The following is a 14753-nucleotide window of genomic DNA, read 5'->3' as shown; positions in this document are numbered from 1 at the left end:
CCAACATCTTATCCAAAATGATGGGCATTAATATGAAGTTGGTCCACCCTTTTCTGCTATGACAACCTCAACTCCTCTTGGAAGGCATTATGCTTGGAGTTAGAGCATTACTGCTAGGATGTGCATGCATTCAGCCAGAAGAGCATTAGTGAGGCTGGGCACTGATTGGGCCATTGGGCCTGGCTCGCAGTTGGCTTTCCAGTTGATCCCAAAGGTGTTGAATAGTGAACAGGGTTGAGGTTAGGGCTCTGTGCTGCCTAATCAAGGTCTTCCATACCGTTCTCAACAAAACTTTCTATATGGACCTCGCTGTGTGCCCTGGGGCATTGTCATGCTGAAACAGGATAGGACCTTGTGCAAACTATTGGAATAAGCACAGAATCATCCATAAGTTATTATATGCAGTAACATTAAGATTTGCCTTCTCTGGAACTAAGGGGCCTAGCCCAAGCCATGAGAAACAGCCCCAGACTAAGGGGTGTCCAGATAACTTGTATCTGCCCAAGTCCACCAAACTTATTTTACACACCCACTACCCAACTGCCTGCCCAGTTAACTGAATTTGTGACTTAATGCCATTCTGTCCCAAATCTTGTAATGAGGTAAGGCTCCTGCAGGCTGTATCTTGCAAAATTCACAGTTTCTTAATGCGCTGGAAAGCATTTCCATCCAAATATCTCTGTGGCTTATTCTGTCACAGACAAAGATCTACCCACCAAAGCATTTGCCCTTCTACAACATGTTTTTTTAGTGAATGTTGCAAGACACAGAAAGCCATCCAGTGTATGTGCCTGCTCCATGTAGAAGCACCAGTTGGCAATTTCATCAGACATATGCATTTTCATTTTGAAATTCATTCCCAACTGAAACACAGATGTATATTTTAAACATTATTTAAAGCTGATCATATTGTTATGGCATTAGCTAGTAGTGTCTAAGGCACAGGGCAGAGATCTTAACTCCAGCTGTAAACTGTATACCAGTGGTGTTACCTTAAAACTGCTAGCACTTTAAATCACTCTACAGTAGATAATGGCAATATTATAATAATAGAAGACTGATTGCAGGTAATTTTAGCAGAGCTTTGCTGAGATTACAAGAGACAAAGTTCAAATAACAAATTGTCACATCTTAATATCATGAGTGTTTCATGGTGCAGGAGGTCACTGTGAGCATAAGCTGACTGTCGGGTGGATGGATGGTGTTTTGGGATTGTAAAAGATGGTTTCAGTACAAAGCTGTACAAACGTGTAGAAAGCATTCACTCATTACATCCATTTACAGAAAATAGCATTAGCGAGAATGAGCAAATCATTTCAAGAATACAAAGAGTAAAAACAGCTGCTGAGGCCTGTTATTATTTTGTGATAACATGTCTGTTGAACCCTTCTTTAAACATTTCAAAGCAGAGGGGAGGTACCAGCATTAACATATTTTACATGCACTTTTACATGTTCAACGTTGGCATGTTTAAATGTGTTGTGAGCTGTACTCAGAAAATGAACATGATTATGTGGGGAACTGAATTTTTGTTAAATATACTGTGTGTCTTGTTGTATTTTTCAGATTAATTTCCTTTATTGTATGGTGAACGCACTGCTCGCTGACTGTATGACACAGTGTCCTATTTATCCCGCAGCATGCTGAAAGGCAGTTCCAGCAGCACCGTGCCATCTACCTGCAGACGCTGGATGCAGGGACGGCTCTTCTCTCAGTGCAACCTCAGCTGCAGGAGGACTTGAAGAGCCTGCAGGAGGCCTGGGAGCGTGCCCAAGGCATTGTGGGAACACAGAGGTCCCTCACGGAGGCTGTGCTTGAGGTAGGCACTGGGGAGAGCACACTGGAAAAGTGCTCTGGGCATGTGCACAATTATGTTCCTCAGAAAGGAGTTCCTGGAGAAACTGGGACGTAGACTTGCAAACAGTGAAATGAAACAGGGTTCAGCACCACACCAGGAAGTCCAGTATCTGTGTGGTCTGGGCAGTCTGGTTTAAAATAGACTCAAATGGAGCAGAACATTTAGTGCTGTGTCGAACACTAGAAGAGCAATAGAAGACTGGTAGAGGTACCATAGCCAGTTAGTGAAATTAATCAATCAACACACCAGCCATGTCAGTTCAAAAGGAACAATATGTGTGTGAATAGGGATTTACTCAGCATGTGTTTATTCTGTGAAGATGAATAGAGGATAATATAAGCTAATTTATGATGTAAAATAATAGGACATGTCAGTATTTAGACATGCTTGGGGAGGCACACAGCTGGTGGGTGGAGCCCTGTGGCAAAGAGAGAAGGAGAGAAATGGGAAGGTCACTGAATTCTACACCTGCCCTCCTCTGCCAGTGGCCAACAAAAGGGTGAACTTTGTTCCGCAATTTAAACCCTTCTGTTTGTGCTGGCAGTCATTTGGCTCTGGCCTACCAGTTTTACAGTAGAGATATGCAGGCATGATCACATGCATACATAAATATACAAACACTCATATACACACCCGGACACATAAACATACACACACATAAATATGTAGTTTTACACACAGATAGATGCACACACACTGTTGGATACACACTACATGGCCAGAAGTACGTGGACACCAGACATCCAACATCTCATCCAAATTTATGGGCATTAATATGGAGTTGGTCCACCCTTTGCTGCAATAACAACCTCCACTCTTCCAGGGAGGCTTTATATTAGAGATGTTGGAGCATTGCTGCAGGGAGTTGCTTCCATTCTGCCAGATGAGCATTAGTGAGGTCGGGCACTGATTGGGCGATTACGCCTGGCGCTCAGTTGCCTTCTCAATTGATCCCAAAGGTGTTGGATGGGGTTGAGGTCAAAGCTCCATGCAGGCCAGTCAAGTTCTTCCACACCAATCTTGATAAAACCATTTCTATATGGAACTTGTGTGCTGAATGGGCATTGTCATGCTGAAAGAGGAAAGGGCCTTCCCGAAACTGTTGCCACAAGTTGGAAGCACAGAATTGTTTAGAATGTGATTGTATGCTGTAGCATTAAGATTTGCCTTTACTGGAACTAAGGGACCTAGCCCAAACCATGAAAAACAGCCCCAGGCCAAGGGGTGTCCAGATACTTTTGGTCATATAGTGTATCTGTCATCTACATTGAATCCTCTACTCTCTTTTTTACAGGATTGGGTGTGCTGCCAGACCAGGCTAGCCGATAGCAGATGCAGGCTGAAGAAACTGAAGGGCAAACTGAATCAGCCGGTGCCAGATCTTTGGGAGGATCGACAGACCACAGAGCAGCTGACAAAGGTACCCATCCATTTGGGTGTGCGTTTTTGTGTTCATGTATGCATGTGTTTATATTTGTCTCCATTTATGCTTGAGTAAGTGTGTGTCTATAAGTCAGCACTGGTAGTGACAAATTGAAATGGAAGTGCAAAGTGAAATGAATGTGCACTCTGTAATTTAAGTTAGTTAAGAATGTTTTATTAATTTAAAAGTGATGTTTGTCCCCAGTTGGTTATTGCAATGTATGTCACTACAACGCTGATGCTGCACTTTCATGGCATCTATTAATATTGGTCAAGAGTGTATTAACATTTTGATTCTGTGATTGATGAGAGGTATCAGTGGTAACCTTTTCCACATCTGACAAACAAATCAGCTTCTGTGCTAGCTTAGTGATGCCAAACAAAGATGTGAATGTACTGAATGGAGAATGAGGCCTGGATCATCACTTATCTAATCAGACAAGTGGCTGAGTGGTTTTACTTGTCCAACTCCTGGTTTCACTTGACCTGGACAGGCAGACAAGCATTGTTTTTGAAGCCTGATCTTGTCAAGCAGGATGAGGCTTGATTAATACTTGAACGGGAGGCCTCTTGGGAAAACCAAGGGTGGCTGCAACAGGTGTTGGTGACCAGTAAGAGGCAGGCTTTACTTTGGACCAAGTAAAATCCATTGGCCTATTGCAGTGATGCTCCACAGTGTTGTAGCAGGTGTTTTTTTTTTTTTTTGGGGGGGGGGGTGGATATTCTTTTCCCCACTACTATTTTACCAAATTTGGCATTTACTGTATCAGTGCTTATTGCCATATCTTCTGAAATCAGTTTGGTGGACTGCAGACAAGTTATCTTCTAAAGCATGTGATGTCAGCACCTAGAACAACACCTGAAAAACTGAGCCATCCAACAGCCATAGAAGTGTAATTTTAAAGTAATGTCCTGTGTCATTGTGGTGACTAAAGAGCCATTGGTACATTCTGAAAGATTCGGGGTGTAAACTGTGATGCAGGAGCATAATGACTTGCTGGAGGAGTGGTCCAGCAGCTTGGCAGAGCTGGCCGGCAAGAGGGAGGAGCTGGCTTGCCAGATCGCTGCCAATGACATGGCCCTGCTGCAGGCACCTGAGGAGGGGCTGCGCAGCCAATGGCAGGAACTCCGCCTGAAGGTAGCAATGCGTGGGGTTGGGTCTGTGGGATGTCGGGGTGGGGCCAGTGGGGTTTGGGGGGGTACAGGCGAACCAGATCAATGCCAATCATCAGCTCTGGAGATGTGCTGTGTTCACTTAAATATGACTGCAAAAGCAGAGTGGGTTACAGTAGCCGGGAAGAAAGCCTGTAAATCTGTTACTGCTGATAGAGGGAAGGCATGTTCTGTAGTTACCAATACTACAGGACATTTTTTACCCAAGGGTTTTAGATTTGATTCCAGGAAATAGAAAATGCTACCGAAACACCCGTCCGTACATCCATCCTATCCAAATACACTATGTGTAAAAAAATGAAGCTCTGTGAACCTCTCAAATTGTTGCATGCAAAGCAAAAGTAAAAACTTTTCTTTTTTGAGTGCACTCGAGTCAGTAGGTGGGTTTCTTCAATGTTTTCTTTGGTGACCTTCACAGTTTTAACTGCCACCTTCAGTGGTGATAATACTGTGCCATTTCTTGCCTCCGCACAACCTGTGATTAAGCTGTTGAGAGGCAGGTGATATTTTTCATCACAGCAAAAAAATAATAACAGTAACTTAAATTAAGGCATATTTCAGTGCTAGGAACCTCATGAGCTCCAAAGTTTTGAGAAGCCTGTAAATACTATCTAGATTAAAGTAGGAGAGCTTTAATGTGGACCTTGGTACTCTATGTCCCTGGCATTCATTATGCAATACTTTATCCAAGAGAACCTGTCGCACACGTGCGTGTGTACACGCACACACACACACACACACACATGCACACACACACACGCCAAAAGCGCATACTCAGTTATGTGTGTATGTGAGTGTTTGCATTTGTTGTATTTCTGTGGGTTCTTTCTTGTCCTTAATTCAGAGGTGATCTTTCACACTTTCATATGCATCTATAGTTTCCCCCCGCAGCCCCAAAGACAGTCACACCCCATTTGCTGCCTTGTGCAGAACTGTGCTGACACCCTATTGGAAGTGCTGGAATGCAACGCCGGCACTTGTTGATTTACACAAGGCCGAATAATTACCAGGAACATTGCAGAATATCAGAAAGTGGGGTTCTGCCGGGTGAGAGGGAGGCTGGGGGGAAGAGGTGTGAATGTTTCAGGTTCACAGGAAAACACAAGGTGACAACGTCTTCACTGACAATGACTCAACCCAAGTGGCTGTACTTAAATCTGTGATAAAAAAATCACATGCCTCATAGATCAGGAGGAAGCTTTAGATTTGAGGAGCAGGGTGAGGTTAAAATCCTTTCAGGGAAATAAGTTGAAGTGGGGTCAGAAGCGTTGTTATTGTCCTAGGAAAGTTGGGTCTGTTTAAGACTCAATCCCTGTTGCTTTATGTCTCTTTACTGTTTAATGGAAGGGCTCTCACGCATGGTCCCCTCTGTATGCTGGCTTTTGTTGCAGCCATTCTCTTGATTAATTAAAGTTGTTGAAGACGTGTTATGTTCTTACGTAGTTTGAACATAAGCATTTTCTTCCTTATTAGTAAAATACAGGTTAGGCTGATTGCCATTTCAGATTCAATGACCGGATTTACGCATTTCCAGCAATTTGGACTCCACTGATTTAACTTTGTCACTGTGTAATTTAGGCAATTAAAAATTGAACCATTTTCCAAAGGAATATTTTCAATGTCTGAATGTCTGATGCAGATATCTATAATGAGGCTTTGAAATCATAACTCAATAGACTGAGTTACGGCTTTGAACATAACTCATAACTCAATAGACTGAGTTACGGCTTTGAACATAACTCATAACTCAGTAGACTGAGTTACAGTAACTGTTCTTAACAGCACGCTAAAGTGATGCAATTGGAAGGAAATCCAGCATACACTGGTGAGCCCTGGCCCTAAGTCTGTTGTACCTATTCCATGTGTTGGACCTGTTCCATGTGTAGCCCTGACTCTGGAACTTTCTCTCCTTTGAGTTAACTGTTCGTATGTCCGTTCGTCTGAATGTCCCTTGCGACGCTCTTGACAGGTGTCCCTACGTGAGCAAGAGATCGCCGACCGGCTTTGCGCCTGGCATGTCTTCAACGAGAACAAAAAGTGGCTCTGTGATTGGCTGATGCAGTTGGAGAGCATTGTGGCGCAAGGCACTCATTTAGCCTCAGCGGATATCGCGGAGAGGCTGAACAAGGTGAGACAGGGGACATGGCTTTCCCAGCATGTGTTTAGTTGGGGAGTTTAGGATATTTGAAAAGGGCCACAATGCAAAACGACGTTCTATGAAAAGAAGTGTGTTTGCAGTCTTTGGTTTTGTCTGAACTTCAGTCTGTGTCTTCTCGAGCGGGGAGCCATTATCCTTTTTCCAACAGATTTGGGACCAGTTGGCCACCAACAAGTTCATTCAAGGACACTCTTTCTTGTCTCTGAAAAAAAAGCGATAGCTGAATTGCATTGTGCACAGCTAAATAGGCCAAAAGTACAAAAGCACTCTTATACAACAAGTGTCAAATGTGGTGCAGGCAGGATGAGCAGTTTTTTTAAGACTCCTTGTCCTATTAACCCCCGCCCCCACCCACCCCAGGACTGCATCGCAGTGATGAAATTCTTCAGTGTGAACAAGGCCGACCTGAAACTGCTTGGAGAACAACTTAGCACAGCAGGGGGCGGAGCCAAGGAGACAGAGATCAAGATTATTCTGAAGGACATGGAGGACAGGTGGCAGCATGCGACTGACTGCATCGTGTCAAGGTGAGGGCGGGGCTGGGCAGACCATGGGACATTGCAGGGGACAGTTCATAATAAGTGAACCGTCGCGCTCTCTCCCGGCCCGCACCTAAGAATGGCTAGTTGGTGCGATAAACCCAATTCTCAGCTTCAGTGACAAAAAAATAAGTGTGGCTCACACTCCAAGAAGAAATCTTAAATGTTTTTTAATGTAATTTATGTTGGCTTTTTATTGAGCAACAGGGGACAAAAGTACACAGACCTTTCAGCCACAAAGCCTTCTTCAGTGTGCTGAAGTGCAAGTCTGGGCCAGTAAAGCATAATGACAAGTTCATTGAGCGCTGTCACAGATGATGCACTTCAGCACACTGAAGAAGGCGTCGTGGTCGAAAGTGCGTGCACTTTTTCCTCCTGTTGCACAATGAAAAGCAAACATAAATTGCCAAAGAAACATTTAAGATATTTTCTTGGAGTGTGAACCGTGTTATTTATTATTTAACAGAGCCAATTGTTAACTCACCCTTATCGGAAATTTGTATGAATTATTGATTCTTATTTTTGGAATTTGTTGAGAATATACACTCTTTTGTGGGATAGTCTCTCCTCTTTACATTACATTACATTACAGGCATTTAGCAGATGCTCTTATCCAGAGCGACTTACACAACTTTTTTTTTTTTTTTTTTTTTTTTACATAGCATTTTACATTGTATCCATTTATACAGCTGGATATATACTGAAGCAATTTCGGTTAAGTATCTTGCTCAAGGGTACAACGGCAGTGTCCTACCCGGGAATCGAACCTGCGACCTTTCGGTTACAAGTCTAGTTCCTTACCCACTGTGCTACACTCCGTCTTTAATCCGCATTGGAACATTGCGGCAGAGGAGGTTAAAACCACCGCATCCCACCGTTGCCACGTGACTTCACAGGAGCAGAGCCTCAAAGCCACGCCATAGGTGTGCTCTTTTCAGTCGTGAGCGCTGACAGGAAGGTTTTTTTTTTTGGGCAGGTTTGGGCTCTCTGTTGGGCATTATACCTCTTGCACAGTGCTTCCTGTGAGCGGAACGAGGTTTGTTAATGTCTGCAGCTGCAATCAGGCATAATGGATGTAAGTCTGAAGGCCGCCAGTTGCACAATTGCGGGTCAATGCGCCAGCCTGAGCCCACGCAGCACACGCAGTCCCGCTGTTAATGAGGTCTCCGGATGACTCACAGGAAAGTGGATGCAAAAGGCCCCCAGAGTGCTTTTCACTTCTTTTCAGATTGATAAAAACAAAGTAAAAGTAAAAAAAAAAAAAAAATTAAAATGGGTGGGGGGGAACTCGTCCGGCTGGCTAAGCGCTTTATTCATGTGGAGATTCAGGCCTTGGGAGAGCAGTGTCAGGCACAGGGCGATGTTGGCCTAGTCAGGGGGCGGGGGCACTAATGCGGAGTCCCCCTGAGCTGGTGACAAGTGTAGCTGCCCTGATCGGAAAAGACCAAGGAAGAAGGACTGCGCTATTCTGTGGGGCTTTGGAAAGTGAACAGGGTTAGGAATAAAACAAGAAACAAACAAACAACCTAGAGCGTAAAGGCCTATTTAAAGGTTGTCACTCTGCGGAGGTAGGAGACTTTAGAAAGCCAGGAATTAAGAGATTCAAAGATTCAGAGTCACTGACTCTGGGCTGCACCAGTGTACCACTACTGTGAACTTCCAGTCTTAGCCCACTGGTGACATATAACTCATACTCACTTTAAGGGTTTCTGGACTTTAGGTCTCAGTTTGCACTTCCAGTGAACAACCATTTTTGGAGCCCCTCACTTCGCCCACGGCGTGGTATGTCCTAAAGCGGGAAGTAAAAAAAATAAAAAGATAATTTTCACAGCTGTGACTAGGTCTTCACAGGTACAGTATGCTATGTACAGGATAACAGCTGTGTGGATTGTGCAAATTAACTACATTGAAGCTGAGACGTTTCTCTTTCTGTCAGGTGGAGCTGTGGTAATGCATTTGCTTAGGAACTTGTTGCTTGTTAAGAATATTGTTGTTTGCTTGGTTGCCATAGTAGCTCTAGAGGCTAGACATATTAAATGGGACACCCAGGGAAATGAAGTGGACTGGGGTTTGTGTTTGTGTGTGTGTGTGTGTGTGTGTGTGTGTGTGTGGCTCCAGCCATATCTTAATCAGGATGCCTGAATTTCTTCAGTTCATCTCATATAATTATTTTTTTAATAGTACCTCTTGCCTTTGATAACATCAAAGTTACATTTTATCATCCTTGCCCCTTGACATAAAAACGTACATACATACATACATACATACATACATGTGCACATGTGTATGTGTGTATGCATGTGTGCACTTGAGTATTTATAGGTGTGTGAGTGTGTGTTTGTGAGTCTGCATATATGGCTCTGTGTTTGTGCCGGTCGGTGTGTGCAGGTGCAGGTCGGTGTGTGTAGTGTGTGTGCTTGTGTGTGTGTACATTTTGTGTGCACACAGTAGATCCATCTGTTGTACTTTGAATGTCTCTGTGCTGCAGGGAGAAGCAGCTGCAGCAGAGGCAGGACAGGTTGTCACAGCTGCGTCAGAACGTGAGTGGCCTGCAGATGCAGCTTTCCCGTGCTGAGGCCCAGCTGGCCACGCCCCTGCAGTACAGCACCTGTCACAATGAAGAGATCCAGAGGAGACTGGTAGAGCAGCAGGTGGGTGGAGTCTCAAACCCCACACCCTTCTCCTCCTCCAAGACTGACGCTCTTACTTGCCTGTCTGCCACTGAGTTCACTTTCAGAACTCTTTCTGGTATAATTTATCTCTGATTACAGAGGTTTCTTCATCAGGAAAGACCTCACATTAATATTCTGTCAAACTAATAACGTATATCACTGATCTACATAATTCCCTACAGTCATTGCAATTATTACTACAGAAATATTGAAAGTGCAGTAGAGGGTATGTGATCTGTCTCTCTATAAACACCAAAAGATCAGGATTGGATTTTGATGATGACCTCTGGGATTTATGAATTTCAGAGCAAGTAATAAATAATATTTTATAGCGTACAATTTTAGGGCTGCTACGTATCCTACATCTGGTATTTACGAACTGCCGATGGATTGGTGAATGTTTGTGTGTTGTGCAGTTGATATTTTTGTGTTGACAGTCTATATGTGTGTTGTGTGATGTCTGTGCATGCTTGTGTGTGTGTGTGTGCGTGTGTGTGTTTGCTTGTACCTGTGTGTGTGTGTGTGTGTGTGTGTGTGATTGTACCTCTGTGTGTGTATGTGTGTGTGTGCTTGTACCTGTGTGTGTGTATGTGTGTGTGTGCTTGTACCTGCGTGTTTGTGTGTGTGTGTATGTGTGTCTCTCTGTGTGTGTGTGCGTGTGCTTGTACCTGTGTGTGTGTGTGTGTGCGTGTGTATGTGTGTCTGTGTGTGTGTGTGTGTGCGTGTGCTTGTACCTGTTTGTGTGTGTGTGTGTGTGCTTGTACCTGCGTGTGTGTGTGTGTGTGTGTGTGTGTGATTGTACCTGTGTGTGTGTGTGTGTGTGTGTGTGTGCTTGTACCTGTGTGTGTGTGTGTGTGTGTGTGCTTGTACCTGTGTGTGTGTGTGTGTGTGTGTGTATGCAGGCCCTTGAGCGGGACCTGGAGCAGCTGTCGGAGGGAGTGGCTCTGTGCACCACGCGGGATCCGGTCGGCGGCGGCGGCGGCGGCGGCGGCGGCGGCGGCAGTGATGCGGAGAGCGCGCTCAGCCTGGAACGCCGCTGCAGGGACGCCCGCGCCCTGTGCACGCAGCGAAGGGACAGGTGAGTCCGACACTCCCCTCCTGCCCTCGCAACGACATCTCAGCGTGCTTCTGCGTCTGCATTTCATTATACACCTGCGCTCCCTTTCAAACCCACAGCTTCGGACGGCCAGTTTGTTCAGCTGACCCACCGTGGAAAGGGTGCCTGTGTTTTACTGGCTAGTATATGTTTTTGTGAAGAATGGATACCTTGTACCATATGCTACAGTGCTACACATTGACAGTAGATGAGGTTTAACATCTACCCCTATTTTAAAGTGTTCTAAAATCCAACACCTCATCAAGCTGGGGGAGGTGTTACCTATAATCGAATAATTATTCCGTAATTGCTAAAATTGCAAATCATCATTCTCATTATCATAACTTTTTGTATGTCTTATACTGAAAGCTTTGACTGGATCCTGTTATGTTAAACTTAAAGCACCTCCCCTAACAGAGAGCTACAGTACACTCTTCAGCCTCCCCAATGCACCAGTTTTGGGATAGTTCCCTTCATTCATGGTGTCCCAAAGCGGGATTTCCTGTTCTGTCCCTCTCACCCCCGCACCTGCCTCTGCCCCAGGATCGAGGAGACTCGACAGCTGTGGCGCGAGTTCCAGGACAGCCACGCGCGCTTTGAGGATTGGCTGAAGACGGCCGAGCAAAATGTAAGCGCCAAAGAGGATGCAGAGAAGTTTGAGGTAAGTTGACCTTTCCTTGGAAAGAAAAAGGAGATTATGGATCTTAAGAGCACGGCCCATTTAAAGCTTCTTGCCCTCTAAAAGCTTTACATTTAAGACTCAATTCACTGAAAATCTACAAATTCACTGAGAAGACTAAATTTGGTGTAATGATAACCATTTGATGCGCATAAAAGTAGCTTTTATGTGTGAATGCATAATTTTGGTATATTGTGTTTAAATTAAATGCAAAGAGACTGGTTTTCCACTAGATAAACATATTTACTGCCCCCGCCCCTGCGCCCACCCCAGGCTCTCCGGAGGGAGGTGCAGGAGCGGTTCCCTCAGCTGGAACTCTTAAACGCGCAATACCAGCATCTGGCCCGGGAGAACCTCACCGACGAGGCCGGCAGCCTCAAGGTCAAAGTTCAGGAGGTCAACCGCCGCTGGGACGCCCTACGGCTAAGAGAATTGGAAGAAAGGACAGGAGATGAAGGGGGCCCACCCATCCAGCAGGCTGTGGCCCGCATGCTGGCAGTGTCCCTGGGGCAGGAACACACTGGAGAAGCGGGAGGCTCTTCCTCATTCACAGAGGAGGGGGCGGAGGCTGCAATCCATGACACCGTATCAGGTAACTCACGCATGTCCAACACCCGTCCAACTGACAAAAATGGTTCTGGGAGATTCTCATGGAAACCATGTACAGTACAAATTATATCATGAAGATTTTTTTAAAATTTAAGCTTTGGCTACGGTTATTCCAATGAAAAATGAATTGTTCTGTGTTGTTTCCACCACTAAGTTCAGATGGCATTGCTCTGGTCCCTGTTCTGCATTGATGAGGCTGTATTGTAGTTCCTGTTGGCTTATGCCCTTAATTATGGGCAGTGTTGGGTTAGGTTGCTGAATTATGGACAGTGTTTGGTGTGGGCCATCATTATGGACAGTATTGTTTAATGAGACCTCATTATGGACAATGTTGGGTTAGGCAGCTGAATTATGGACAGTGTTGGGTTAGGGCCTACATTATGGACAGTACTGGGTTATGAGCCTACATTATGGACAGGTGTTGGATTAGGCAGCTGCATTGTGGACATTGTTGGACTCGGAGGCTCCATTATGGGCAGTGTTGGGTTAGGGACTTCATTATAGACAGTGTTGTCTTGGAGGCCTCCATTATTGACAGTGTTGGGTTACAGGGCTCCATTATTGACAGTGTTGGGTTACTGGACTCCATTATGGACAGTTTAGGGCTATGCAGCTGAATTACTTACAGTGTTGGGTTAGAGGGCTGCATTCTGGACTGTGTTGGGCTGTTTTCTTGCAGCTCAGTCTCCTCTGGTTTCAGGGATGCCTGCGACCGAGTCCCAAGAGGAGGGTCTGGGTGCTGCACCCACACACACCAGCATTCCATATACGCAGAGCTATGTAAGTATACTGCCTCCTGCTGGCCTCATGCAGACAGGCCCCACACCTTTAAAGAAAATAAATTCCCTGCCGTCAATCAGCATTTACAGGAAAAGCAGCTTCATTCTCAAGATTCTTCTTGAATTTCTTACAAATATAAGAACATGTCATGGTCCTTTTTTATGGTCCAATTGGTGAAGAGATGCCTTGAGGCAGCTGAACACGATGAGGACAAGGGGGGATATTAAGTCCAAAAAAGTTTTGTCACAGGTCTGTTTGGACCAGTCGAGCGGTGGTCATGTTCAGATGATTGAGAAGGGCTTTCCTCTCATGGTTTTAACTGATTAAAAAGTTATCAGGATACGTGAATGCTCTCTTTGTGGATATACCACGGACATTACAGGCATTTAGTAGATGCTCTTATACAGAGTGACTTACACAACTTTTACATATGGATTGCATCCATTTATACAGCTGGATTTATATACTGGATGTATATACTGAAGCAATGCAAGTTAAGTACCTTGCTGAGGAGTACAACGGCAGTGAATCGAACCTGTGACCTTTAGGTTACAAGACTAGTTCCTTACCCATTATATTACACTGCCGCCTGTCCTTGCGTGAACTGCGACTATGTTCATTCAGTAGTCCCTGGTTAAGGGGTGACCAGCTCTGACAGCAGCTGTGTTCTTCTCTGACATAGGAGGAAATGTTGTCAGAGTGCAACAGGAGCGTCTTCCGCGTGAGGAGGGTCTTGCTATTCCTCGACAACGAAGAGGAGGCTGCCGAGGACCAGGGCCTCACCGGGCTGACCGCGGCCGACACGCAGCCAGGTACAGCGCCTCCGAACCTCCAACCCCCCCCCCCCCCCCCTCTTCCTGTGACCCCTTCCCGCGCAGGGACTGATCCGTGCTGTGTCTGCTCAGGAGTCATCCAGCGATTTGAGGTGGTGCAGGCCACGAGCCCCCAGGCCCGCGAACTCCAGGATCCGCCGCCACCCAGCTCCGATCTCCAGGACGTCACCGCCTGGCTGAGCCGGGTGATACCGGAGCTGGAGGGGCTACAGCGGCCAGAGGCTTCGTCCAGCCTGAGCGTCCAGGACATGGAAGCCAGCGTCAAGAGGCTAAAGGTAACCGCGGACCTCTGACATGAACCGGGGCATCCCAGTTACTGGTATGGGGGCAGAGTTTGGACTCAGCTTGTTGTTCAAGTTGTAAAATGGTACAAATTAAAACTAAAAATGAGGTTAATTGTCCTGTGGTTCTGATGTGCATGCTGGATGTGTACCAATTTATTAATTTCTTAATTAGTCCGGCCTTTTAAATGGGATTGGCATTTTTTGTAAAATTGCACGTCACTGTGAATCAGTGTACATTTGCCCTGTGCGCAGATATTTTCCCCAGCTTATTTTCTGGAAACTGCATTAACTAAATGGAGCAATTAAGTTGGGTTAGTGCACAAACCATCCCACACAGGCCCTCAGGAACATCTAAAATAAGCTTTTAAACCTTATTGAACCCGCTGCCTGAATAACAGATTCTGTTTATCTGCAATGTCTGAAGTGAGGAAGGGCCTCCTGGTTGGCTAGTCTGGAATCAGACCCAGTAATGCCAAAGCTGAAAATGAATGTTAAATGTGGCCGAGTTCTGTCAGAATGCCAGGAATCTGAAGAAAAAGTCAAGGTGGATTGGGGATGTAAAAACATTTGAGTTGACAGCAGGCAGTCTGTAAGGCAACTCCTTGGTTCAGGATTGGCACCAATGAGTGAGTTTTGAAGCAGCTTAGCAG

At 45.4% G+C, this 14753-nt stretch overlaps 1 protein-coding gene across 6 annotated transcripts in view; it reads left to right on the top strand.

Moving 5' to 3' along the window:
• The window catches only part of LOC118229636 (mucin-16-like), a 90476-nt gene that overhangs the window by 69391 nt on the left and 6332 nt on the right, over positions 1 to 14753 (top strand). For all 6 annotated transcript variants that reach the window (XM_035421769.1, XM_035421770.1, XM_035421771.1 and 3 more), the window contains 12 exons: positions 1640 to 1819; positions 3153 to 3278; positions 4263 to 4418; positions 6423 to 6581; positions 6972 to 7138; positions 9639 to 9801; positions 10725 to 10900; positions 11462 to 11579; positions 11871 to 12189; positions 12907 to 12986; positions 13669 to 13798; positions 13892 to 14094. In XM_035421769.1, coding sequence (XP_035277660.1) covers positions 1640 to 1819; positions 3153 to 3278; positions 4263 to 4418; positions 6423 to 6581; positions 6972 to 7138; positions 9639 to 9801; positions 10725 to 10900; positions 11462 to 11579; positions 11871 to 12189; positions 12907 to 12986; positions 13669 to 13798; positions 13892 to 14094 — 1977 coding nt within the window. The remainder of the gene's footprint in view (positions 1 to 1639; positions 1820 to 3152; positions 3279 to 4262; positions 4419 to 6422; positions 6582 to 6971; positions 7139 to 9638; positions 9802 to 10724; positions 10901 to 11461; positions 11580 to 11870; positions 12190 to 12906; positions 12987 to 13668; positions 13799 to 13891; positions 14095 to 14753) is intronic.

This window comes from Anguilla anguilla, chromosome 6 (genome assembly GCF_013347855.1).
Source record: "Anguilla anguilla isolate fAngAng1 chromosome 6, fAngAng1.pri, whole genome shotgun sequence".
NCBI lineage: Eukaryota > Metazoa > Chordata > Actinopteri > Anguilliformes > Anguillidae > Anguilla > Anguilla anguilla.
This window is presented reverse-complemented; position numbering and strand designations above follow the sequence as displayed.